Here is a 24,807-nt window from a genome sequence, read left to right on the forward strand (position 1 = left end):
GCCCTTACCTCGCGGCTGTCAGGCCAGGTTCACACAAGGAGATATCTCCCCTCCTTTCATGACGGTTTTGACTCGCTGGGGAAATGGTTCTACGGAGCCCCGCAGGCCTCTGGTAACTCACTCGAAAGGCCGTCCTGTACCGTCAGCGAGTGTTGGCAGGCTAAACATTATTGGAGCGTCTCACAGCCAAGGCCCATCCACATAAGCCATTTCCCCAGTGGGAGTCACTGCAGAGCACCCAGTAGCGGGATCTCTGGCTGGCTTCCCCTCTGTAGCTTATAGGGACGCCATGGCTGATTCTCGTGCCCCAGTTGAGACCCAGTGACTCAGTGCAGACCCAGGATAGAACCTGGGCTCGGTATCATATCTGGCATTGGATTTACCAACTGAGCCATGGAGAGATCCTGCAAGGAGATATTAATCACTCTCAGTGTTTCCCCCTAGCCCTGGGTCTACAGTGCTCCATACTCACACATAGGCAAGCGTCGCACTGAAATGATTGGTGATGTAAGTTTCCAAGACAGGATTGAAATGCTGGAACTTTATGTCTCCGATCAGGGAAATGATAAAGACCTGGACAAGAGAGAGAGAGAGAAGCAGTTAGGTAATTTATTGAGAAACATGATGCAGGAACATAAGAATTAAGAGCAGGAGTCGGCCATACGGCCCCTCGAGCCTGCTCCGCCATTCAATAAGATCATGGCTCATCTTCGACCTCAACTCCATTTTCTCGCTCGATCCCCATATCCCTTGATTCCACTAAAGTCCAATCGATCTCAGCCTTGAATATATTCAATGACTCAGCATCCACAGCTCTTTGGGGCAGAGAATTTCAAAGATTCACAACTCTCTGAGAGAAGAAATTTCTCCTCATCTCAGTCTTAAATGGCCGACCCCTTATCCTGAGACTGTGGCCCCTAGTTCTAGACTCTCCAGCCAGGGGAAACAATCTCTCAGCATCTACCCTGTCAATCCCCCTCAGAATCTTGTATGTTTCAATGAGATCACCTCTCATTCTTCTAAACTCCAGAGAGTATAGGCCCATTCTACACAATCTCTCCTCATAGGACAACCCTCTCATCCCAGGAATCAATCTAGGGAAAGAGTTCCTACGAAGCAATGTACTGACCCATTCACTTTGACCTCCAGAACTGCACAGGACTTGCGAGAGGCCTGGGCTTTGGGCAATAGCCTTTTACCTCTCGGACCCGGGTCAGGTGAAAATCTCCTCTGTCTTTAAACTGTAGTTAGATATATTTCTTAAGGCTAAAGGGATCAAGGGACATGGGGAGAAAGCAGGGACAGGGTACTGAATTTGGATGATCAGCCATGATCTCATTGAATGGCGGAACAGGCTCGAGGGGCCGAATGGCCTACTCCTGCTCCTATCTTCTATGTTTCTATGTAAAGGGTTTGGGCTGTATCAACCATGTCTGTAATGGGTATGGAGCCACAGCGAAAAACTGGCAATCTCACTCAGAGACGCTACAGGCTGGCAGTGTGGACATGCCTGGTGCAGTAGGCGGCACTGAGGTTGAGGCACATTGCTGGAGCAGATCAGAGCGAGCTTTACTTTGCATTTAACCTGCGGCGCTGTACCTGAATACTTAATGTAGACACAAAGTGCAACCTAATTGTTAAAAATGGTCAAAAGTACAAAAAAGAAAGATTGCCATTTCTATAGCGCCTTTCGTGGGTTCAGGACATCCTAAAGTACTTTACAGCCAATGAAGTACTTTTTTTGAAGTGTAGTCACTGTTGTAATGTAGGAAACACGGCAGCCAATTTGAGCACAGCAAGCTCCCACAAACAGCAATGTGATGATGAGAAGATAATATGCATTTTAGCGATGTTGATTGAAGGATAAATATTGGCCAGGACACCGGGGATAACTCCCCTGCTCTTCTTTGAATAGTGCCGTGGGGTCTTTTACGTCCATCTGAGAGGGAAAATGGGGCCTTGGTTTAACATCTCATCTGAAAGGCGGCACCTCTGACGGTGCAGCACTCCCTCAGCACTACACTGGGAGTGTCAGCCTAGATTTTTGTGCTCAAGTCTCTGGAGTGGGACTTGAACCCACAACCTTCTGACTCAGAGGTGAGCGTGCGACCCACTGAGCCACAGCTGACCTGAGACAGAGAGGGGTAAGGCTTTATATTTCAGTGAATGGTCATTTCTAGTTTTGACTCGTCACTGGAACTTCTAGAGAACTATTTTGTTCACTTGCTTCCATATCTCATGATGCAGAAGCATTAGTTATTGACGTTTTGAATTAATTTTCACAAGCAGCAAAGCATAGACCACAGCTTGAATGATCCAGCCTCTCTGTTTGGCCCTGTTCAGTTGGATTTGCCCAGAGAACAATGGCCTGTGTCTAACTCCTCGCTCCACCCATGCCCTCTTTCTAAAAAGAGCTGTATGTCTTGCAGACTCACCAAACACATGTCCAATGGTGGTTTATAAAACCCTGCGGTCTTAAACCAACACTCTTCTTTATTTTAAACAAACATCCACCAAGTCAGACAGAGACCTCAACCAACAGACCTGAGAAAGGTTCTCTTACCAGAGCGTCGAAGACCAGAAAGTCATAGGTTTCACTTTCTGATGTCTCCATCATTATGTTGAAGAGCGCGTCGAGCGTGTCCTGTAGAAACTGAGAGAGAGAGAGGCCGGGGAATGATCAATGCCCAGGAAATGTCAGTCGTACACAGAAGGTGAAATAAATTGCACTTGTTTCTATTTCCACAAGGATTTGTTTGATGAGTTTCTCTCTTCCTCTTCTGAACATAAGAACATAACAACATAGGAAGTAAGAGCAGGAGTCAGCCATACGCCCCTTGAGCCTGCTCCGCTATACGGCCCCTCGAGCCTGCTCCGCCATACGGCCCCTCGAGCCTGCTCCGCAATACGGCCCCTCGAGCCTGCTCCGCCATACAGCCCCTCGAGCCTGCTCCGCCATACGCCCCTCGAGCCTGCTCCGCCATATGGCCCCTTGAGCCTGCTCCGCAATACGGCCCCTCGAGCCTGCTCCACCATACGGCCCCTCGAGCCTGCTCCGCAATACGGCCCCTCGAGCCTGCTCCGCCATACGGCCCCTCGAGCCTGCTCCGCCATACGGCCCCTTGAGCCTGCTCCGCCATATGGCCCCTCGAGCCTGCTCCACCATATGGCTCCTCGAGCCTGCTCCACCATTCAATAAGATCATGGCTGATCATCGACCTCAACTCCACTTTCCCGCCCGATCTCCATATCCCTTGATTCCCCTAGAGTCCAAAAATCTATCGATTTCAGTCTTGAATATACTCAAAGACTCAGCATTTACAGCCCTCTGGGGCAGAGGATTCCAAAGATTCACAACCCACTGAGTGAAGAAATTCCTCCTCATCTCAGTCTTAAATGGCCGACCCCTTATCCTGAGACTATGCCCCCAGTTCTAGACTCTCCAGCCAGGGGGAAACAGCCTCTCAGCATCTACCCTGTCAATCCTCCTCAGAATCTTGTTTGTTTCATTCTTCTAAACTCCAAGAGAGTATCGGCCCATTCTACACAATCTCTCCTCATAAGACAGCCCTCTCATCCCAGGAATCAATCTAGTGAACCTTCGTTGCACCGCCTCCAAGGCAAGTATATCCTTCCTTAGATAAGGAGACCAAAACTGTGCACAGTACTCCAGGTGAGGGGTCAGCCTCTCTGGGCACCCAGGGCTGATCTCTGATACCCCAACTACGTGCCCATTCTTTGTGTATGAGCCTGGCTAGTGAGTCAGCAGGCCATTCGACCATGGGGGGAGGGGCGGATATCACAGCCGTGCCCACTGCTATCTCTACCTGACGCCCACACTTGGAGTCACTGAACAGTAACCAGGAGTGGGAGCACTGGCTGATTTCATTCTCCTCCTTAGCAAAGTTAAGGTAAAATGTAGCAACTCAACCACAGCCTCAGCTGGGATCTGCTCATGCAGCACCGAGCAGAGAGAGAGTGACCCAGAAATTCTCTGGGGGCTAGGCGGAGTAGCCATGTCTCAGTGCCCAGCAGGGAGAAAGAAAGAAAGATTTGCATTTATATAGCGTCTTCCAGGACGTCCCAAAGCACTTTACAGCCAATGAAGTACTTGTTGAAATGTAGTCACTGTTGTAATGTGGGAAACGCAGCAGCCAATTGCGCACAGCAAGCTCCCACAAACAGCAATGTGATAATGACCAGATGATCTGTTTTTGTTATGTTGACTGAGGGATAAATATTGGCCCCAGGACACCGGGGAGAACTCCCCTGCTCTTCTTTTGAAATAGTGCCATGGGATCTTTTACGTCTGCCTGAGGGAGCAGGCGGGTCCTCGGTTTAACGTCTCATCCGAAAGACGGCACCTCTGACAGTGCAGCACACCCTCAGTACCGCACTGGGAGTGTCAGCCTAGATTCTTGTGCTCAAGTCTCTGGAGTGGGACTTGAACCCACAACCTCCTGACTCCGAGATAAGAGCCACTGAACCACGGCTGACACTTAAATCTAACTGATCTAAATTATTAGCGCCAAGCACCAATGGCAGCGTCGGGGTAATTGGCGGGTAATTGCTGAACCCGTGTGTCTGAGTGAACGGACAATGCCAGCAGAGAGAGAGAGAGAGAGAGAGACAGTAACGCTGAGGGGCTTCATCCACTGCACCCTTTAAAGGCATGGGTGGGCTGCTCATCTGCTTCCCTCCGCTGCAGTCAGCTTCCCCAGAGATGTTCCCTCGGTGATATCACCAACACCAACTGTCCTAACAAAAATGCTGAAAAAAAACTTAGCACTATCGAATCCTAGAAATTTACAGCACAGAAGGAGGCCATTCGGCCCATCTTGTCCGTGCCGGCTGACAAAGAGCTATCCACCTCATCCCAATTTTCAGCACTTGGTCCGTAGTCCTGTAGGTTACGGCACTTCAAGTGCCTATCCAAGTACTTTTTAAATGTGATGAGGGTTTCTGCCTCTACCACCCTTTCAGGCAGTGAGTTCCAGACCCTCACCACCCTCTGGGTGAAAAAAGTTCTCCTCAACTCCCCTCTAATCCTTCTACCAATTACTTTAAATCTATGCCCCCTGGTTATTGACCTCTCTGCTAAGGGAAATAGGTCCTTCCTATCCACTCTATCTAGGCCCCTCATAATTTTATACACCTCAATTAAATCTCCCCTCAGCCTCCTCTGTTCCAAAGTAAACAACCCCAGCCTATCCAGTCTTTCCTCATAGCTAAAATTCCCCAGCCCAGGCAACATCCTCGTAAATCTCCTCTGTACCCCCTCTAGTGCAATCACATCCTGTAATGTGGTGACCAGAACTGCACGCAGTACTCTAGCTGCGGCCTAACTAGTGTTTTAAACAGTTCAAGCATAATCTCCCTGCTCTTATATTCTATGCCTCCGCTAATAAAGGAAAGTATCCCGTATGTCTTCTTAACCACCTTATCTTGTCCTGCTACCTTCAGGGATCTGTGGACATGCACTCCAAGGTCCCTCTGATCATCTGCACTTCTCAGTGTCCTACCATTTATTGTGTATTCTCTTGCCTTGTTAGCCCTCCCCAAATGCATTATCTCACACTTCTCCGGATTGAATTCCATTTGCCACTGTTCTGCCCACCTGACCAGTCCATTGATATCTTCCTGCAGTCTACAGCTTTCTTCTTCATTATCAACCATACGGCCAATTTTTGTATGATCTGCAAACTTCTTAATCATACTTCCTACATTCAAGTCCAAATCATTGATATATACCACAAAAAACAAAGGACCCAGTACTGAGCCCTGCAGAACCCCACTGGAAACAGCCTTCCAGTCACAAAAACCCATTGACCATTACCCTCTGCTTCCTGCCTCTGAGCCAATTTTGGGTCCAACTTGCCACTTTGCCCTGGATCCCCTGGGCTTTTACTTTCGTGACCAGTCAGCCATGTGGGACCTTATCAAAAGCCTTGTTAAAATCCATATAGACTACATCAAACGCACTACCCTTATCGACCCTCCTTGTTACCTCCTCAAAAAATTCAATCAAGTTAGTCAGACACAACCTTCCCTCAACAAATCCATACTGACTGTCCTTGATTAATCCGGTTCTTTCTAAATGAAGATTTATCCTGTCTCTCAGAATTTTTTCCAATAATTTTCCCACCACCAAGGTTAGGCTGACTGGTCTGTAATTACTCAGTCTATCCCTTTCTCCCTTTTTAAACAACGGTACCACATTAGCAGTCCTCCAGTCCTCTGGCACCACACCTGTAGCCAGAGAGGATTGGAAAATAACGGTCAGAGCCTCTGCTATTTCCTATCTTACTTCTCTTAACAGTCTGGGATACATTTCATCCGGGCCTGGGAATTTATCCACTTTCAAAGCTGCTAAACCCCTTAATACTTCCTCTTTCACTATGTTTATTTCATCTAATCACACTCCTCCTCCCTGATAGCAATGTCTGCATCGTCCCTCTCTTTTGTGAAAATAGACGCAAAAAGTATTCATTAAGAATCATACCCATGTTTTCCGTCTCTACATACAGGTTACCTTTATGGTCCCTAATAGGCCCTACTCTTACTTTAGTTATCCTCTTGCTCTTAATGTATTTATAAAACATTTTGGCCTAGAAATTCAGTTGCTTGCACCACCAGTTTGCGCCCAAAGAGGCCACTCAGAGGCTTTAGCGCCACTGGCCACAACCACCGCGATATTTAGCGGGGCGCTAATGGCGGCGTTAGCCTGTAGCGCTGCGCCGCCACCGATGACGTCATCGGTGTGCGCAGCGCCCCGCTACCGCCCCGAACGCCATATTAGGTCGCGCCCGCCTCTTCCGCGCCGGCCGCAAATAGCGACCGGTACACAGGGGCCAACCTGTGGCGGTAGTGGAGCGAGTTAAGGTGGAGGTGCGGCCGGCCGCTTTTTCGGCGGCCGCCTGCCCGCACCTCCGTCCCCGGCCTCCTACACCACCCCCCCCCCCCCCGCGGCATTGCCGGCTGTTTCCCGAGAGCCCGGCACTTCTCCTTGGTGCCGGGCTCATTTGCCGGCACTCGCGAGCGGGGATCGCGCTGTTGCAGCCACCTCCCCCTTAACAGTGGAAGGAAGGCCTGCAGTACCGCTGCGTGCCATGCCGCAGCGGGTGGCGCTGCGGCACTTTGCGCGCCGATATTCAATTTCAGCGCCCCAAGCGGGGCGCGGGAAGCCTCGTTTAGCGGCCGCCTTCCATTTGGGGCGCAGAAACTGAATATCCCGATGGCGCAAGTGGCTCCGCGCGCAGCGGTAATTCCGGCGCCCAGGCGAGCTTGGCGCCCCAAACTGAATTTTTAGCCCTTTGGGTTTTCCTTGATTTTACTTGCCAATATTTTTTCATGCCCTCTCTTTGCTTTCCTAATTTCCTTTTTAATTTCACCCCTGCACTTTCTATACTCCTCTCGGCTTTCTGCAGTATTGAGTCCTCGGTATCTGTCATAAGCTTCCCTTTTTTTCTTTATCCTACCCTGTATGTCCCTCGACATCCAGGGGGCTCTAGATTTGTTAGTCCCACCCTTTTTCTTTAAGGGAACATGCTTGCTCTGAACCCTCCGGATCTCCTCCTTGAATGCCTCCCACTGCTCTGACACTGATTTACCTTCAAGTTTTTGTCTCCAGTCCACTTTGGTTACATACAAAGATAAACTAAAAGTTAACGTAGTCAATTGTATTTTTTGTTGAATTTTGTAAAGTGGTGATCGCACATTCTCTTTAAAGGTTGCGGCAGCCCAGAAATGCAAACACAAAGTCACAATCGTACATTTTTTTTAGAAATGCACCAATATTGGATCTGGTGAAAGAGCGGGGGAGTGGGACTAACCGGATTGCTCTTCGAAAGAGCCGGCACAGACTCGATGGGCTGAATGGCCTCCTTCCGTGCTGCGCTATTCTATGGTTCTCCAAAAACAACAACGTTCCCGGTCGAACCGATCTTTGAAGATTGCTGTTGTGTTTTACTTGATGGACCATCATAGACTTCCTTGCCTTTGCTACAGCTGAAGACACCACTTGTTATTTCTCTATGATGCGGTAAGAACATCACTGGGAAACTGAACGAGACCAGGGCAGGTCGAGGTGGGCATGTGTCATAGAGTCATAGCGTCATTACGGCATAGAAAGAGGCCATTCGGCCCATCGAGTCCGTGCCGGCTCTCTGTAGAGCAATCCAGTCAGTCCCATTCCCCCGCTCTATCCCCGTAGCCCTGCAAGTTTATTTCCCTCAAGTGCCTATCCAGTCTCCCCTTGAAAACATTGAGTGTCTCAGCTTCCACCACTCTCGTCAGCAGCAAGTTCCAGGTCCTCACCACTCGCTGTGTAAAAAAGTTCTTCCTCACGCCCCCCCTGTATCTCTTGCCCAGAACCTTAAATCTGTGTCCCCTAGTCCTTGTACCATCAGCTAATGGGAACAGCCTTTCTCTGTCTACCTTATTCAAACCTGTCATAATCTTGTACACCCCAATCAAATCTCCCCTCAACCTCCTCTGCTCCAAGGAGAACAACCCCAGCTTCTCCAACCTGTCCTTGTAGCTAAGATCCCCCATCCCTGCAACCATTCTGGTAAATCTCCTCTGCACCCTCTTAAGGACCTTCACATCCTTCCTAAAGTGTGGTGACCAGAACTGGACACAATATTCCAGTTGTGGCCTAACCAGAGCTTTATAAAGGCTCAGCCTAACTTCCCTGCTTTTGTACTCAAATTTATGAAGCCCAAGATCCCATATGCTTTGCTAACCACTCTCTCAATATGTCCTGCCACCTTCAAAGATCTATACACATGAACCCCCAGGTCCCTCTGTCACTGCACACTCTTTAAAACTGTGCCATTAAGTGTATATTGCCTCTCCCTAGCCCTTCTGCCAAAATGCATCACCTCACACTTCTCGGTATTAAATTCCATCTGCCACTCATCTGCCCATTCTGCTAGCCTTTCTATGTCCTGTTGCAGTCGATTGGTATCCTCCTCACTGTTTGCCACAACCCTAAGTTTGGTGTCATCGGCAAATTTTGAAATTGTACTCTGTATTCCAATATCCAGGTCATTTATATATCCACAATCCCCAGGCACTTACCTTTACAATCTCGTTACCATCCACTTCCATTAACTGCTTGAGGTTTTGTTCAACACTCTGGTGACTGGATCGCCAGTTTAACAGACCCAACAAGTCAACTGTGAACACAATTTATACAAAATATTAAATATGCATCAGAACTGCCAGTAAAAAAATGACTTGCATTTCTACAGCGTCTTTCAGGACCTGAGGACGTCCCAAACTGCTTTACAGCCAATTAAGTACTTTTGAAGTGTAGTCACTGTTGTAATGTAGGAAATTTGCACACAGCGCGATCCCACAAATAGCAATGAGATATATGACCATATAATCTGTCCTTTTTTATTGATGTTAGTTGAGAGATAAATGTTGGCCAGGACTCCGGGGAGAACTCCCCTGCTATTCTTCGAAATAGTGACATGGGAACTTTTTACATCCATTTTATGGTTTAGGGAGGGAATTCCAGAGCTTAGGGCCGAAACGGCTGAAGGCACGGCCGCCAATGGTGGGGCAAAGGAAGTGGGGGATGCGCAAGAGGCCAGAGTTGGAGGAACGTAGAGCTCTTGGAGGGTTGTAGGGCTGGAGGGTGTTAGAGATAGGGAGGGGGGCGGCCATGGAGGGATTTAAACAGGAGGATGGGAAATTTAAAATCGAGGCGTTGCCGGACCGGGAGCCAATGTGGGTCAGCGAGCACAGGGGGTGATGGGTGACCGGGACTTGGTGCGAGTTAGGACACGGGCAGCAGAGTTTTGGATGAAGTTTACAGAGGGTCGAAGATGGGCAGGAGATGAAGGTTTCAGCAGCAGATGGGCCGAGGCAGGGGCGGAGATGGATGATATTACGGAGGCGGAAATAGGTGGTCTTGGTGATGGGGTCGGAAGCTCAGCTCCGGGTCAGATAGGACGCCGAGACTGCGAACAGTCTGGTTCAGCCTCAGGCAGTGAGCAGCGAGAGGGGTGGAGTCGGTGGTGAGGGACCGGAGTTTGTGGTGGGGACCGAAGACAATGGCTTCAGTCTTCCCAATGTTTAATTGGAGAAAATTTCATCTCATCCAGGACTGGATGAAAATATCACACGCTTGCAGTAGAGGGAGCTCTTTAAAGTGGAAAGTCAGGCACATCGATGGACGAGAGTGAAGAGAGCTTTAGTCTCGTTCAAACTCAACTGTACAACAAGATTTGACTCCATTGGCCCCTGCACCTTCTCTTTGTTTGAAACCTACCATTTTGGGTAAGTTTTGTTGAGCAGACGAGAGTTGAAATCTGAAAACTGTCTTTGATGACAGATAAGCTAGTGGAGTGGTGCATTCCCTTCCCAAGCTGGCTCTCTCTCGCCTCCTGCTCCTCCTTTGTCCCAGGCTGCGTTAGGTAGCACTTGGCGTCTTCAGCTTTCTTCGTGTCTCCCTGTCGATGAATCACATTTGTAGCCGATACCGTTATATTTTGGAACATTTTATTGTTAAATGTCATTAAGGAGGTGGTGCTCTGGAAGGGTTCCTGAAGCCGTATGGTGTGGTGAGTTCTCACTCACTCACACACACACACACACTCACGCACTTAAACACTCATTCACACACACACTCACTCAAACACTCACTCATGCACACACACTCACTCACACTAACTCACGCACACACTTAGTCACTCACACTAACTCACGCACACAGTCACTCACACTCACACACACACTCACTCACTCACGCACACACACACTCACACTCACGCACACTCACTCACACATACACTCAGTCACGCACACACACTCATGCACGCACGCTCACTCACACACTCACACGCTCACTCACACACTCACTCACACACACACACACACACTCACTCACGCACGCACGCACACACACTCACACATACACTCAGTCACTCACACACACACTCACTCATGCACACTCACACGGATACCGCTGAGACGCCTTGCTCCTGAAGCTGCCAGTCTTCCCCTGCCTACCTTAAAGACGATTAAGTCGTGCTTCCCATCACGTAGCGTGGTGCCGTCCACCTTCATTAACTTCACAAACGCCATTCCAAAGAGCTTCTCAGACTTATCTTTTGCTGCAGGTACAGTAACAGGCAATTAATAAAAGGGACAAACTCCACAAAGGCTAGCAGAACAACAACAACTTGTATTTATATAGCGCCTTTAACGAAGTAAAACGTCCCAAGGCGCTGCACAGGAGCGATTATCAAACAAAATTTGACACCGAGCCACATAAGGAGAAATTAGGGCAGGTTGGTCAAAGAGGTCGGTTTTAAGGAGCGTCTTAAAGGAGGAAAGAGAGGTAGCGAGGCGGAGAGGTTTAGGCAGGGAATTCCAGAGCTTAGGGCCCAGGCAACAGAAGGCACGGCCACCAAAGGTTGAGCGATTATAATCAGGGATCCTCAAGAGGGCAGAATTTGAGGAGCGCAGATATCCCGGGGGTTGTGGGGCTGAAGGAGATTACAGAGATAGGGAGGGGCGAGGCCACGGAGGGATTTGAAAACAAGGATGAGAATTTTAAAATCGAGGCGTTGCTTAACCAGGAGCCAATGTAGGTCAGCGAGCACAGGGGTGATGGGTGAACGGGACTTGGTGCGAGTTAGGACATGGGCAGCCGAGCTTTGGATGACCTCAAGTTTATGTAGAGTGGAATGTGGGAGGCCAGCCAGGAGTGCGTTGGAATAGTCAAGTCTGGAGGTAACAAAGGCAGGGATGAGGGTACCTTCAAGTCTCTGTGCTTTTTAAAAAACATTTACCATTTCAGGTTTTGGTTTGATTCCCCTTTTCAAAGTTATAGGCCCCGATTTTCTGGCCGCCGTCGGGCGGCTTTTCATGCGGCTGGGGGCCGAAAATCGGCGAAAAAGCGGGTCGGGACCCCCCTGCCCGATTCCCCGCCCCATCTGACTTTCGGACCGCCATTTCTCCGTCACCCGCTTCAGTCCCAGCCGCCGCTGGCGGGACTGCTCGTCGGAGCACTAATCACCAATGATCACCTTGTTAAGGAAGATTTTCCGGGGCCGTTGCGACTTTGGGGCTTTCCCCACCTGAAACCCGCCTGCAGGGAACCCCGCTGCTGAGAGCTGGCGTGAAAACAGCTGGCTTGCTTGCTTGCAGCAGCAGGTCGCTGAGGGCTGAAGAGATTTAAAGAGGCAGCATTTGCAGGCTGCAGGACCTTGTTGATCAAGGCTTGGGGGAACTTTTTGAAGCCTTCGGAGCAGCTGCAGAAAGTTGGAGCCTCACACACTTCTCTAGTGTGAGCTCCTGGGAAGCCCCTCTCACCACCCTAACTCAGGACCTCCTCAACCGAGGCATCTGCATGGGAGGCCTTTGGGACATTCCCTTCCTGGCATTAGAGGATCTCCAACAGCAGAGGCGGCAGCAGCAGAACCAGGAACAGCAGGATGAGCACCAGGAGCACCAGGCTGCTGCTCACTCACCTGAAGCTGCACAGGCCAGAAGGGGCCAGCGCTTGGAAGTGGCTTGAGAGCACCTTGCTGCGCTTTAGGGGGCCATGGGGACCCGTTTCTGCACTGGCAGTCCTACTCAGAAGGACTTCCATGAAGATCCGGTTTCTCTGTTCAACACATGGCCAACGCTCCTCAAGAGATGTCATTCTCTTATGAGCACTCACCATGTTTTCCGTACCCTGGCGAGTTATCTCCTGCATGGAGGTTGCCAACCTTTCCATGGTGATGCGTTCATGTGCCAATGACTCCACAAAGGCTCTGCTCATGGTCGCTATGGACTCCTCCATTCGCTCCACACTCGCAGCGACCCTGGAGACAAAACCTGCCAGAGACTCCTGCATCTGTGCATGGAGATCCATCACCTCTTCTCTTGCGGATGGACTCAGAGGCAGAGGGTCGACATGCAGCACAGCTGAGCTGAGCTGGCAGAGTCCTGCGCCCTCCGACGAGGACTCTCCACTACTGTCCCTGTCTCCAGAATCTACTGAGGCTCACTTGTGAGCTGTGAAACATAAGGTGACAACACTACTCTATGTCCTGAAGGTCCCCCCGAGGTGTGAGTGTCTGCGCTGGTGCTGGGTGCGCTTACTTCTGCTGACGCTGCGCCCTCAGAGGTTGGAGCTTCCTCTGAGGAGTCTGGCTGCACAGCCTCTTCCTCCTCCACAGTGAGGACGGGGGCTCTGGATGGTACTGTGGGGGAGTAAAGGAAGGAGATAGAGATGTAATGCCAAGGTTCTTCTGGTGACTCCCAGCGAGTTGACATCTGCTGACACCTGCATCCATGCAGCCTTGGTCTCAGTGGGAGGCCTCTTCCTCCCTGACCTAGGGAAGGGGACCTCCCTGTGGGCCCTAACCCCATCCAATAATGCCTGTAGTGAAGCCTCGTCGAATTTGAAGGCAGCTCGGCCTCTGCCGCTGGCAGCAGCTGGTGCAGGCTCCTCTGCCATTGTGCAAGAGTGGTTGAGAAGCCTGCAGAGGTGGAGAAGCTTGCTGGACACTTTGAAAGCACCACGAATGATGACATCATAGTGTGGGGATTTATGACTCGAATTGGACAATTAGCAAGGCTTCCCACATGCTGGGAATTAATTGGCCACTTGAGGGAAAATTGCGTGGAGCTGGCTGACACTTTTTTATGTGTGTCAGAAACCCCACATTCGGGGAAATCCGACCATTCCCCACACAAGCCGAAAATCGGGGTCATATTCTCTTGCACCGCTGCCATGCCTCCCCGCCTCCCAACCCCGGAACTCTCTCCCGCAAAAAGCTGTTGAGGCTGGAGGTCAATTGAAAATTTCTAAACTGGGGACTGATAAATTTTTGGTAGGCAAGGGTATTAAAGGATACGGAACTAAGACAGGTAAATGGAGTTAAGATACAGATCAGCCATGAGGGGCCGAATGGCCTCCTCCTGTTCCCAAGTCCCCCCATCCCGTCTAGAAGGGCCGCTCCAATTGTCTCCTTTTTTTCTTGAAGTAAGCTATTCGGCAGCAGGGATCATCACAGCTGAGCCTGATAAGAACATACATAAGAAATAGGAGCAGGAGTCGGCCACACGGCCCCTCGAGCCTGCTCCGCCATTCAATAAGATCATGGCTGATCTTCAACTTCGACTCCACTTTCCCGCCCGATCTCCATATCCCTTGATTCCCCTAGAGTCCAAAAATCAGCCTTGAATATACTCAACGATTCAGCATCCACAGCCCTCTGGGGCAGAGAATTCCAAAGATTCACAACCCTCTGAGTGAAGAAATTCCTCCTCATCTCAGTCTTAAATGGCCGACCCCTTATCCTGAGACTATGCCCCCTAGTTCTAGACTCTCCAGCCAGGGAACACAACCTCTCAGCATCTACCCTGTCAATCCCCCCTCAGAATCTTGTGTTTCAATGAGATCACCTCTCATTCTTCTAGAGAGCATAGGCCCGATCTACTCAATCTCTCCTCCGGATCCTAACCCTGACTCTGCACTGCAATCTCCAATGGGTGTGACTGGATTTCCACTCCTCAGACCAGGCATGGGGAGGCTGAATGCAGCACTCCCAACTGCTATAGCCTGACTGTGCGCACACAACTCAGCACAGACCGGGGTGGAGCCTGCGGCCTGCCTGCTTTCTGAGGCAAATGGAATTTATTGGTCTTTATTTCAAGGGGGTTGGAGTATAAAAGCAGGGAAGTCCTGCTACAACTGTACAGGGTATTGGTGAGACCACACCTTGAGTACTGCGTACAGTTTTGGTTTCCTTATTTAAGGAAGGATATACTTGCATTGGAGGCAGTTCAGAGACGATTCACTAGATTAATTCCAGAGATGAGGGGTTTGACTTATGAGGAAGGATTGAGCAGCTGGGCCTATACTCATTGGAATTTAGAAGAATGAGAGGTGATCTTATCGAAACATATAAGACTAGCTGGGGGGGCCCGGCGTTGCCAGGGCAGTTTAGAGGGCCGCGCGGTTGGTGGCCGGCTGCTGCCGCTCCCCCGCTCTGTGTCTCGGGCCGCGCGGTTGACGGCCGCCCGCTGCCGCTCCCCCGCTCTGTGTCTCGGGCCGAGCGGTTGTGAGGCCCGGCCCGAGTGACCCCAACTCACCTCCCGCTCTGGCGGGCTGACGCAGCTGCCCCGCTCGCTGTTGAGGAAAAGCAGGGGAATAAATGGCGACGAGGTTTCGGGAGGCTGCAGGATTAGGTCCCGCCTGTGACGCACCGATTGGTCAACCATCAGGTCACTGAACTGTAGGATTGGTCAACCATCACGTCAGTCAACGCTATCCCCTGTACGATTGGTCAACCATCACGTCAGCGGATTTTTGAAACTTTTTTGTATACTGTCCGAACAATTTTTGTCTGACCAAAAAGTAAATATGCCTATGACACTCCCCTGATCATCAGCTTTCTTTTGATATAATATATGTGTAGGTACGCTCTATAACTTTTGAGTGTATAGCGGACAGACAGACGGACAGTCAAACCAACCGCTTTATATATAGATAATAATATAATATAAATATAAATAAATAAATAGATAGATACTGAGGGGGCTCGACAGGGTAGATGCAGAGAGGATGTTTCCCCTCATGGGGAAATCTAGAACTCGGGGGCATAGTTTCACAATAAAGATTCCGCCCTTTTAGAACTGAGATGAGGAGGACTTTCTTCTCTCAGAGGGTCGTAAATCTGTGGAATTCTCTGCCCCAGAGAGCTGTGGAGGCTGGGTCATTAAATACATTTAAAGTGGAGATAGACAAATTTTTTACAAGATAAGGGAGTGAAGGGTTATGGGGAGCGGGCTGGGAAGTGGCTTTGAGCCCAAGATCAGCCATGATCTTATTGAATGGCGGAGCAGGCTCGAGGGGCCAAGTGGCCTACTCCTGCTCCTATTTCCTATGTCCTTATGTTAAAGCCACATTAAGTGTTGCATTGCCCATATAGGCAAGCTCACCGGCAACCTGCTTTAACGTTGCTTCTCTCATACCCTGAATCAACCAGGGGGAGTGACAGTCAGGTTGGTGAAACAATCACAGATGTTACAGCCCCAATACTTTGCCCGACTACCCTCTTATTTGCTGTTGGATGTTTTCCGCCATGAGATCCAAGGAGAAAGGGAGGAAAATTCTTGGAGAACAGTTATGAAAATTCAGATTGCTGCCATTTTTATTTTCTGCTGCCTTTAACAGGCAGTCGGCCGAAACAATTCCTGCCAAAAAAAAAGTTTGCAACTTACACTCTTGCGAGGACCTGTGTCGAAACGTGAAGCGTAGGTGGCAGCGGTGAACCTCCTCAATCGCAATCGCCACCTTCAAGCGAAAGGAAAACAATTGGGATTGCTGAGTTCAGGTTTCTCCACCGCCCCGCCTCGCCCCAGCCCCCCACTGACCTGAAGACACTGTTGTGATGGGGCACCGCCTCTAGGGGAAGGGGCAGCCCCTCACTTCAGTTCCGCACCCAAGTGACCAGCCTCCGTGCGTGGGCCCAGACATTGATCATGGCCAGGCCGAAGAAACTGTGTCGGGGCATCGCAGGCAACCCTGATCCCCTCCTCACCCCACATCCACACACCAGGTAATAATTAACAGCAGCAACCTGGGCAGATTCCTCCCCTTCCTAGCTTAGATCAATTATAGGGGTAGAGAAGTATAGTGGTTATGTTACTGGACTAGTAACCAGGGGCCTGGACTAATCATCCAAGGACATGAGTTCACCATGGCAACTGGGGAATTTAAAATTCAGCTGATTAAATAAATCTGGAATAAAGAGCTAATATCAGTAATGGTGACCATGAAACTATCGGATTGTCATAAAAACCCATCTGGTTCACTAATGTCCTTTAGGGAAGGAAATCTGTCACCCTTACCCGGTCTGGCCGATATGTGACTCCAGACCCACAGCAATGTGGTTGACTCTTAACTGCCCTCTGAACTGGTCACTCAGTTGTTTCAAAAGGTGACTCACCACCACTTTCTCGAGATCAATTAGGGATGGGCAATAAATGCTAACAATAAATGAATAAAAAATATAACATCTCAACCGTTGACATCAACTAGCTCAGGAGAGACTGGTGATGGAAAGAAAGAAAGACTTGCATTTCTATAGCACCTTTCATGACCTCAGGATGTCCCAAAGCGCTTCGCAGCCAACGAAGTACTTTTGTAGTCACTGTCATAATGTGGGAAGTGCGGCAGCCAAATTGCGCACAGCAAGGTCCCACAAACAGCAATGTGATCATAACTAGGTAACTTGGTTTTAGTGATGTTGGTTGAGGGATAAATATTGGTCAGGGCACCGGGGGAACTCTCCTGCTCTTCTTCGAATTGTACCATGGGATCTTATACGTCCACCTGAGGGGGCAGACGGGGCCTCGGTTTAACGTGTCATTCGAAAGACGCACCTCCGACAGTGCAGCGCTCCCTCAGTACTGTCCCTCCGACAGTGCAGCGCTCCCTCAGTACTGTCCCTCCGACAGTGCAGCGCTCCCTCAGTACTGTCCCTCCGACAGTGCAGCGCTCCCTCAGTACTGCCCCTGACAGCGTAGCGCTCCCTCAATACTGCCCCTCTGACAGTGCAGCGCTCCCTCAGTACTGCCCCTCCGACAGTGCAGCACTCCCTCAATACTGCCCCTTCCTACAGAGTAGCGCTCCCTCAGTACTGCCCCTCCAACAGTGCTGTGCTCCCTCAGTACTGCCCCTCCAACAGTGCTGTGCTCCCTCATTACTGCCCCTCCAACAGTGCGGCGCTCCCTCAGTACTGCCCCTCCGACAGTGCAGCGCTCCCTCAATACTGCCCCTCCGACAGTGCAGCGCTCCCTCAGTACTGACCCTCCGACAGTGCACCACTCCCTCAGTACTGCCCCTCCGACAGAGCGGCACTCCCACAGTACTGCCCCTCCGACAGTGCAGCGCTCCCTCAGTACTGCCCCTCCGACAGTGCGGCGCTCCCTCAGTACTGCCCCTCCGACAGTGCACCGCTCCCTCAGTACTGCCCCTCCGACAGTGCGGCACTCCCTCAGTACTGCCCCTCCGACAGTGCGGCGCTCCCTCAGTACTGCCCCTCCGACAGTGCAGCGCTCCCTCAGTACTGCCCCTCCGACAGTGCTGTGCTCCCTCAATACTGCCCCTCCGACAGTGCAGCTCTCCCTCGGTACTGCCCCTCTGACAGTGCAGCTCTCCCTCGGTACTGCCCCTCGGACAGTGCAGCACTCCCTCAGTACTGACCCTCCGACAGTGCAACGCTGCCTTAGTACCGCCCCTCTGACAGTGCAGTGCTCCCTCAGTACTGCCCCTCCAACAGTGCGGCGCTCCCTCAGTACTGCCCCTCCAACAGTGCAGCGCTCCCTCAGTACTGCCCCTCCAACAGTGCAGCTCTCCCTCAGTACTGCCCCTCCGACAGTGCAGCTCTCCCTCGGTACTGCCCCTCTGACAGTGCAGCTCTCCCTCGGTACTGCCCCTCGGACAGTGCAGCTCTCCCTCAGTACTGCACTGGGAGTGTCAGCCTAGATTTTGTGCTCACATCTCTGGAGTGGAGCTCCAACCCTCAGAGGTGAGAGAGCATCACTGAGTTGGAACCTTCTTGGCATTCACCCTCTGCTGCACTGTGGTAACTCTGCAATGTTTATAGCACCAATAGTTTGGAGAGAGAAAAAACCCACCTTAACTGTTTCGTACCAGAATGGCTGTTTCACTTGATAGTAGATGACCGACTTGTACTCCGATATCCCCTCGTAGCCTGCCCCAGGGAATATCGCTTTCTGTTGGAAGAATGACAGCGAGATGTTTAAAGGGTGGCGAGGGCATTGAGTGCTGGGGAACAGAGAGCCTCCCAGACCCTCCCAAGGTACAGGAGGGTTAGAGTCTGGAGTAAAGATCCGTCAACCATTGGAAAATACCAGCAAAAGCTGACGTAACTGCTTCGATACTGACAGATCACAAACGGCCCTGACTATGGGCAGCGGGAACACGTAGTCACACAAAACACAGTGGGACGTTGGCTTGTCACAACTTAGACTGCAGGTACACTCCATATTCCATCGCACAGCCCAGTAGAGTAGGTCAACATTTTGCTAATTTCCCCCTCATTTCTTGTGAGCTATTGTGGATATATTTGGCTAATCTGTAAATCAGATTGTTAAATTGTAAGAAAATTGTGTATTTGGTTGTCACAGAAAGGTGGTGGCACCACCAGTTTGCAAAGGCTAAATTCATCTAACCAGGAAACTCTTATTTTCTGAGAGCAAAGCTCCATCTTTCTAAGATGGTTTCCATCCACTGATTTAGGTGAATCATAGAAAGTTACAGCACGGAAGGAGGCCATTTCGGCCCATCGTGTCCGCGCCGGCCAACAAAGAGCTATCCAGCCTAATCCCACTTCCCAGCTCTTGGTCCGTAGCCCTGCAGGTTACAGCATCCCAAGTGCACATCCATGAACGGATGCCCGACTCTCGGCTGTGCCGCCTGCTGCCAGTCTCGCTCTGACACTGGCTGCCTGGTGGGCACGCAAGTGCAGTCTGCAGGTCGATGCTGCCCCTGTGCGGGGAATGGGTGTGATCTTGCTCGGTGTTTCTGCACTGTGGCACTGAGGAGGACTCAGATACTCCACTGGAGCGTCAATGGGAATCGGGGGGAAAACTCAATGGGAATCGGTGGGGGGGCAGGGGAAACTCTCCACTGGCTGGAGTCATACCTAGCACAAAGGAAGATGGTTGGAGGTCAATCATCTCAGCCCCAGGACATTGCTGCAGGGGTTCCTCGGGGCAGTGTCCTAGGCCCAATCATCTTCAGCTGCTTCATCAATGAGCTTCCCTCCAACATAAGGTCAGAAATGGGGATGTTCGCTGATGACTGCACAGTGATCAGTTCCATTCGCAACTCCTCAGATAATGAAGCAGTCCATGCCCGCATGCAGCAAGACCTGGACGACGTTCAGGCTTGGGCTGATAAGTGGCAGGTAACATTCGCACCACAGAAGTGCCAGGCAATGGCTATTTCTAACAAGCGAGAGTCTAACCACCGTCCCTTGACATTCAACGGTATTACCATCGCCGAATCCCCCACCATCAACATCCTGGGGGTCACCATTGACCAGAAACTTAACTGCACCAGCCACATAAATACTGTGGCTACTAGAGCAGGTCAGAGGCTGGGTATTCTGCGGCGAGTGTCTCACCTCCTGACTCCCCAAAGCCTTTCCACCATCTACAAGGCACAAGTAAGGAGTGTGATTGAATACTCTCCACTTGCCTGGATGAGTGCAGCTCCAATAACATTCAAGAAGCTCGACACCATCCAGGACAAAGCAGCCCGCTTGATTGGCACCCCATCCACCACCTTAAACATTCACTCCCTCCACCACCGGTGCACCGTGGCTGCAGTGTGTACCATCTACAAGATGCACTGCAGCAACTCACCAAGGCTTCTTCGGCAGCACCTCCCAAACCCGCGACCTCTTCCACCGAAAAGGACAAGGGCAGCAGGCGCATGGGAACACCATCACCTCCAAGTCACACACCATCCTGACTTAGAAGTATATCGCCGATCCTTCATCATCGCTGGGTCAAAATCCTGGAACTCCCTCCCTAACAGCACTGTGGGAGTACCTTCACCACACGGACTGCAGCGGTTCAAGGCGGCAGCTCACCACCACCTTCTCGAGGGCAATTAGAGATGGGCAGTAAATGCTGGCCTTGCCAGCGACGCCCACATCCCATAAACAAATTTTTAAAAAAGCACTCTGCGACAGTCTCACAGCGGGCACAGGCTATTTCCTATAGTTACATTGTTCCCGGTTTCTTCCCATATCTTCCCTCTAGTGGGGTGGCGGGATAACCCTCCTGGAAAACTGAGCTGTGCGAGGATGCATAAAATGTACAGGAGTGGCGGGATGTCAAGCGGAGAAGGCAGTCTCCGTACCTCGATCCGATTACCGTCCTCGTCATACACCGCCATCGTCACTTCCACGTTCTTCGGAGTTTTCTTCTTTCCCTTGTCGAACTCTCCTTGGACCAGGGTGACATAGATGTCATTCCTAACATCACCTGCAACAACAGACAGGAGTCTTACACGTCACCCAGCACAGCCACAAAGGATGGCGCCCCGCACTAAGCTGGCGCTCCGGTTTGGAAAAAGCCGTGTTTCCACACTCACATCTAAGTAATAAAATGCTGGAAACACTCGGCATCTGTGGAGAAAACAGACAATCCTGGGTCCTGATAAAGGGCAATAGCGGAAACGTTAACTTGTCCCTTCACAACAACAACAACGTGTATTTATATAGCGCCTTTAACGCAGTAAAATGTCCCAAGGCGCTTCACAGGAGCGTTATCAAACAGAATTTGACAGCGAGCCACACATGGAGAAATTAGGGCAGGTGAGGTAGGTTTTAAGGAGCATCTTAAAGGAGGAAAGAGGCGGAGAGGTTTAGGGAGGGAATTCCAGAGCCCAGGGCCTTGGTAGCTGAAGGCACGGCCGCCAATGGCGTAGAGATTAAAATCGGTGATGCTCAAGAGGCCAGAATTAGAGTAGCGCAGATATCTCGGGGGTGGGTTGTGGGGACGGAGGGAGTTACAGAGATAGGGAAGGGCGAGGCCTTGAGCGTTCTCTCCACAGATGCTGCATGACCTGCTGAGTTTTTCCACCATTTTCTGTTTATGTTTCAGATTTCCAGCATCCACAGTATTTGGGTTTGTGCACAGCTGTCTGTACACTGACACCTTGTACCCCAGTGTCCAGACAGCCCGTACCCCAGTGTACACACAGCCCTTACCCCAGTGTACAGACAGCTCGTACCCCAGTGTACAGACAGCCCGTACCCCAGTGTACAGACAGCTCGTACCCCAGTGTACAGACACCTTGTACCCCAGTGTACAGACAGCCCTTACCCCAGTGTACAGACAGCTCGTTACCCAGTGTACACACAGCCCGTACTCCAGTGTACAGACAGCCCGTACCCCAGTGTACAGACAGCTCATACCCCAGTGTACAGACAGCCCGCACCCCAGTGTACAGACAGCACGTACCCCAGTGTACAGACAGCTCGTTACCCAGTGTACAGACAGCCCGTACTCCAGTGTACAGACAGCCCGTACCCCAGTGTACAGACAGCTCGTTACCCAGTGTACACACAGCCCGTACTCCAGTGTACAGACAGCCCGTACCCCAGTGTACAGACAGCTCGTACCCCAGTGTACACACAGCCCTTACCCCAGTGTACAGACAGCTCGTACCCCAGTGTACAGACAGCCCGTACCCCAGTGTACAGACAGCTCGTACCCCAGTGTACAGACACCTTGTACCCCAGTGTCCAGACAGCCCGTACCCCAGTGTACAGACAGCCCGTACCCCAGTGTACACACAGCTCGTACCCCAGTGTACAGACAGCCCGTACCCCAGTGTACAGACAGCTCGTACCCCAGTGTACACACAGCTCGTACCCCAGTGTACACACAGCCTGTACCCCAGTGTACAGACAGCCCATACCCCAGTGTACAGACAGCTCGTACCCCAGTGTACAGACAGCCCGTACCCCAGTGTACAGACAGCTCGTACCCGAGTGTACAGACAGCCCGTACCCCAGTGTACAGACAGCCCGTACCCCAGTGTACACACAGCTCGTGCCCCAGTGTACAGACAGCTCGTACCCCAGTGTACACACAGCCCGTACCCCAGTGTACAGACAGCCTGTACCCCAGTGTACAGACAGCCCTTACCCCAGTGTACAGACAGCCCGTACCCCAGTGTACAGACAGCCCGTACCCCAGTGTACAGACAGCCCGTACCCCAGTGTACAGACAGCCCGTACCCCAGTGTACAGACAGCTCGTACCCCAGTGTACAGACAGCTCGTACCCCAGTGTACAGACAGCTCGTTACCCAGTGTACACACAGCTCGTACCCCAGTGTACAGACAGCCCGTACCCCAGTGTACAGACAACCCGTACCCCAGTGTACACACAGCCCTTACCCCAGTGTACAGACAGCTCGTACCCCAGTGTACAGACAGCCCGTACCCCAGTGTACAGACAGCTCGTACCCCAGTGTACAGACACCTTGTACCCCAGTGTCCAGACAGCCCGTACCCCAGTGTACAGACAGCCCGTACCCCAGTGTACAGACAGCTCGTACCCCAGTGTACACACAGCCCGTACCCCAGTGTACAGACAGCCTGTACCCCAGTGTACAGACAGCCCGTACCCCAGTGTACAGACGGCCCGTACCCCAGTGTACAGACAGCCCGTACCCCAGTGTACAGACAGCCCGTACCCCAGTGTACAGACAGCTCGTACCCCAGTGTACAGACAGCCCGTACCCCAGTGTACAGACAGCCCGTACCCCAGTGTACAGACAGCCCGTACCCCAGTGTACAGACAGCTCATACCCCAGTGTACAGACAGCTCGTACCCCAGTGTACAGACGGCCCGTACCCCAGTGTACAGACAGCCCGTACCCCAGTGTACAGACAGCTCGTACCCCAGTGTACAGACAGCTCGTACCCCAGTGTACAGACAGCTCGTACCCCAGTGTACAGACGGCCCGTACCCCAGTGTACAGACAGCCCGTACCCCAGTGTACAGACAGCTCGTACCCCAGTGTACAGACGGCCCGTACCCCAGTGTACAGACAGCCCGTACCCCAGTGTACAGACAGCTCGTACCCCAGTGTACAGACAGCCCGTACCCCAGTGTACAGACAGCTCGTACCCCAGTGTACAGACAGCCCGTACCCCAGTGTACACACAGCCCGCACCCCAGTGTACAGACAGCCCGTACCCCAGTGCACAGACAGCTCGTACCCCAGTGTACACACAGCCCGCACCCCAGTGTACAGACAGCCCGTACCCCAGTGTACACACGGCTCGTACCCCAGTGTACAGACAGCCCGTACCCCAGTGTACAGACAGCCCGTACCCCAGTGTACACACAGCCCGTACCCCAGTGTACACACAGCCCGTACCCCAGTGTACAGACAGCCCGTACCCCAGTGTACAGACAGCTCGTACCCCAGTGTACAGACAGCTCGTACCCCAGTGTAGAGACAGCCCGTACCCCAGTGTACAGACAGCTCGTACCCCAGTGTACAGACAGCCCGTACCCCAGTGTACAGACAGCTCGTACCCCAGTGTACAGACAGCCCGTACCCCAGTGTACACACAGCCCGTACCCCAGTGTACAGACAGCCTGTACCCCAGTGTACAGACAGCCCGTACCCCAGTGTGCAGACAGCCCGTACCCCAGTGTACAGACAGCCCGTACCCCAGTGTACAGACAGCCCGTACCCCAGTGCACAGGCAGCTCGTACCCCAGTGTACAGACAGCCCGTACCCCAGTGTACAGACAGTCCCTACCCCAGTGTACAGACAGCCCGTACCCCAGTGTACAGACAGCTCGTACCCCAGTGTACACACAGCCCGTACCCCAGTGTACAGACAGCTCGTACCCCAGTGTGCAGACAGCCCGTACCCCAGTGTACAGACAGCTCGTACCCCAGTGTACAGACAGCCCGTACCCCAGTGTACACACAGCCCGTACCCCAGTGTACAGACAGCTCGTACCCCAGTGTATAGACAGCCCGTACCCCAGTGTACAGACAGCCCGTACCCCAGTGTACAGACAGCTCGTACCCCAGTGTACAGACAGCCCGTACCCCAGTGTACAGACAGCCCATACCCCAGTGTACAGACATAGAAACATAGAAGATAGGAGCAGGAGTAGGCCATTCGGCCCCTCGAGCCTGCTTCGCCATTCAATGCGATCATGGCTGATCATCCAAATTCAGTACCCTGTCCCTGCTTTCTCCCCATATCCCTTG

The 24,807-nt window shown here is 51.7% G+C and overlaps 1 protein-coding gene across 1 annotated transcript in view; it reads right to left on the bottom strand.

Annotated features, from left to right (window-relative positions):
- dock5 (dedicator of cytokinesis 5) overlaps positions 1 to 24,807 on the bottom strand; it is a 283,772-nt gene that overhangs the window by 121,266 nt on the left and 137,699 nt on the right. The window contains exons 14-21 of the mRNA XM_085971247.1: positions 20,915 to 21,039; positions 18,658 to 18,756; positions 16,237 to 16,309; positions 11,023 to 11,126; positions 10,283 to 10,463; positions 9,082 to 9,179; positions 2,564 to 2,653; positions 473 to 573 (exon numbers count right to left, since the gene is read on the bottom strand). Coding sequence (XP_085827373.1) covers positions 473 to 573; positions 2,564 to 2,653; positions 9,082 to 9,179; positions 10,283 to 10,463; positions 11,023 to 11,126; positions 16,237 to 16,309; positions 18,658 to 18,756; positions 20,915 to 21,039 — 871 coding nt within the window. The remainder of the gene's footprint in view (positions 1 to 472; positions 574 to 2,563; positions 2,654 to 9,081; positions 9,180 to 10,282; positions 10,464 to 11,022; positions 11,127 to 16,236; positions 16,310 to 18,657; positions 18,757 to 20,914; positions 21,040 to 24,807) is intronic.

This window comes from Somniosus microcephalus, chromosome 30, assembly GCF_052327205.1.
Source record: "Somniosus microcephalus isolate GS21.2 chromosome 30, FLI_Smic_1.0, whole genome shotgun sequence".
NCBI lineage: Eukaryota > Metazoa > Chordata > Chondrichthyes > Squaliformes > Somniosidae > Somniosus > Somniosus microcephalus.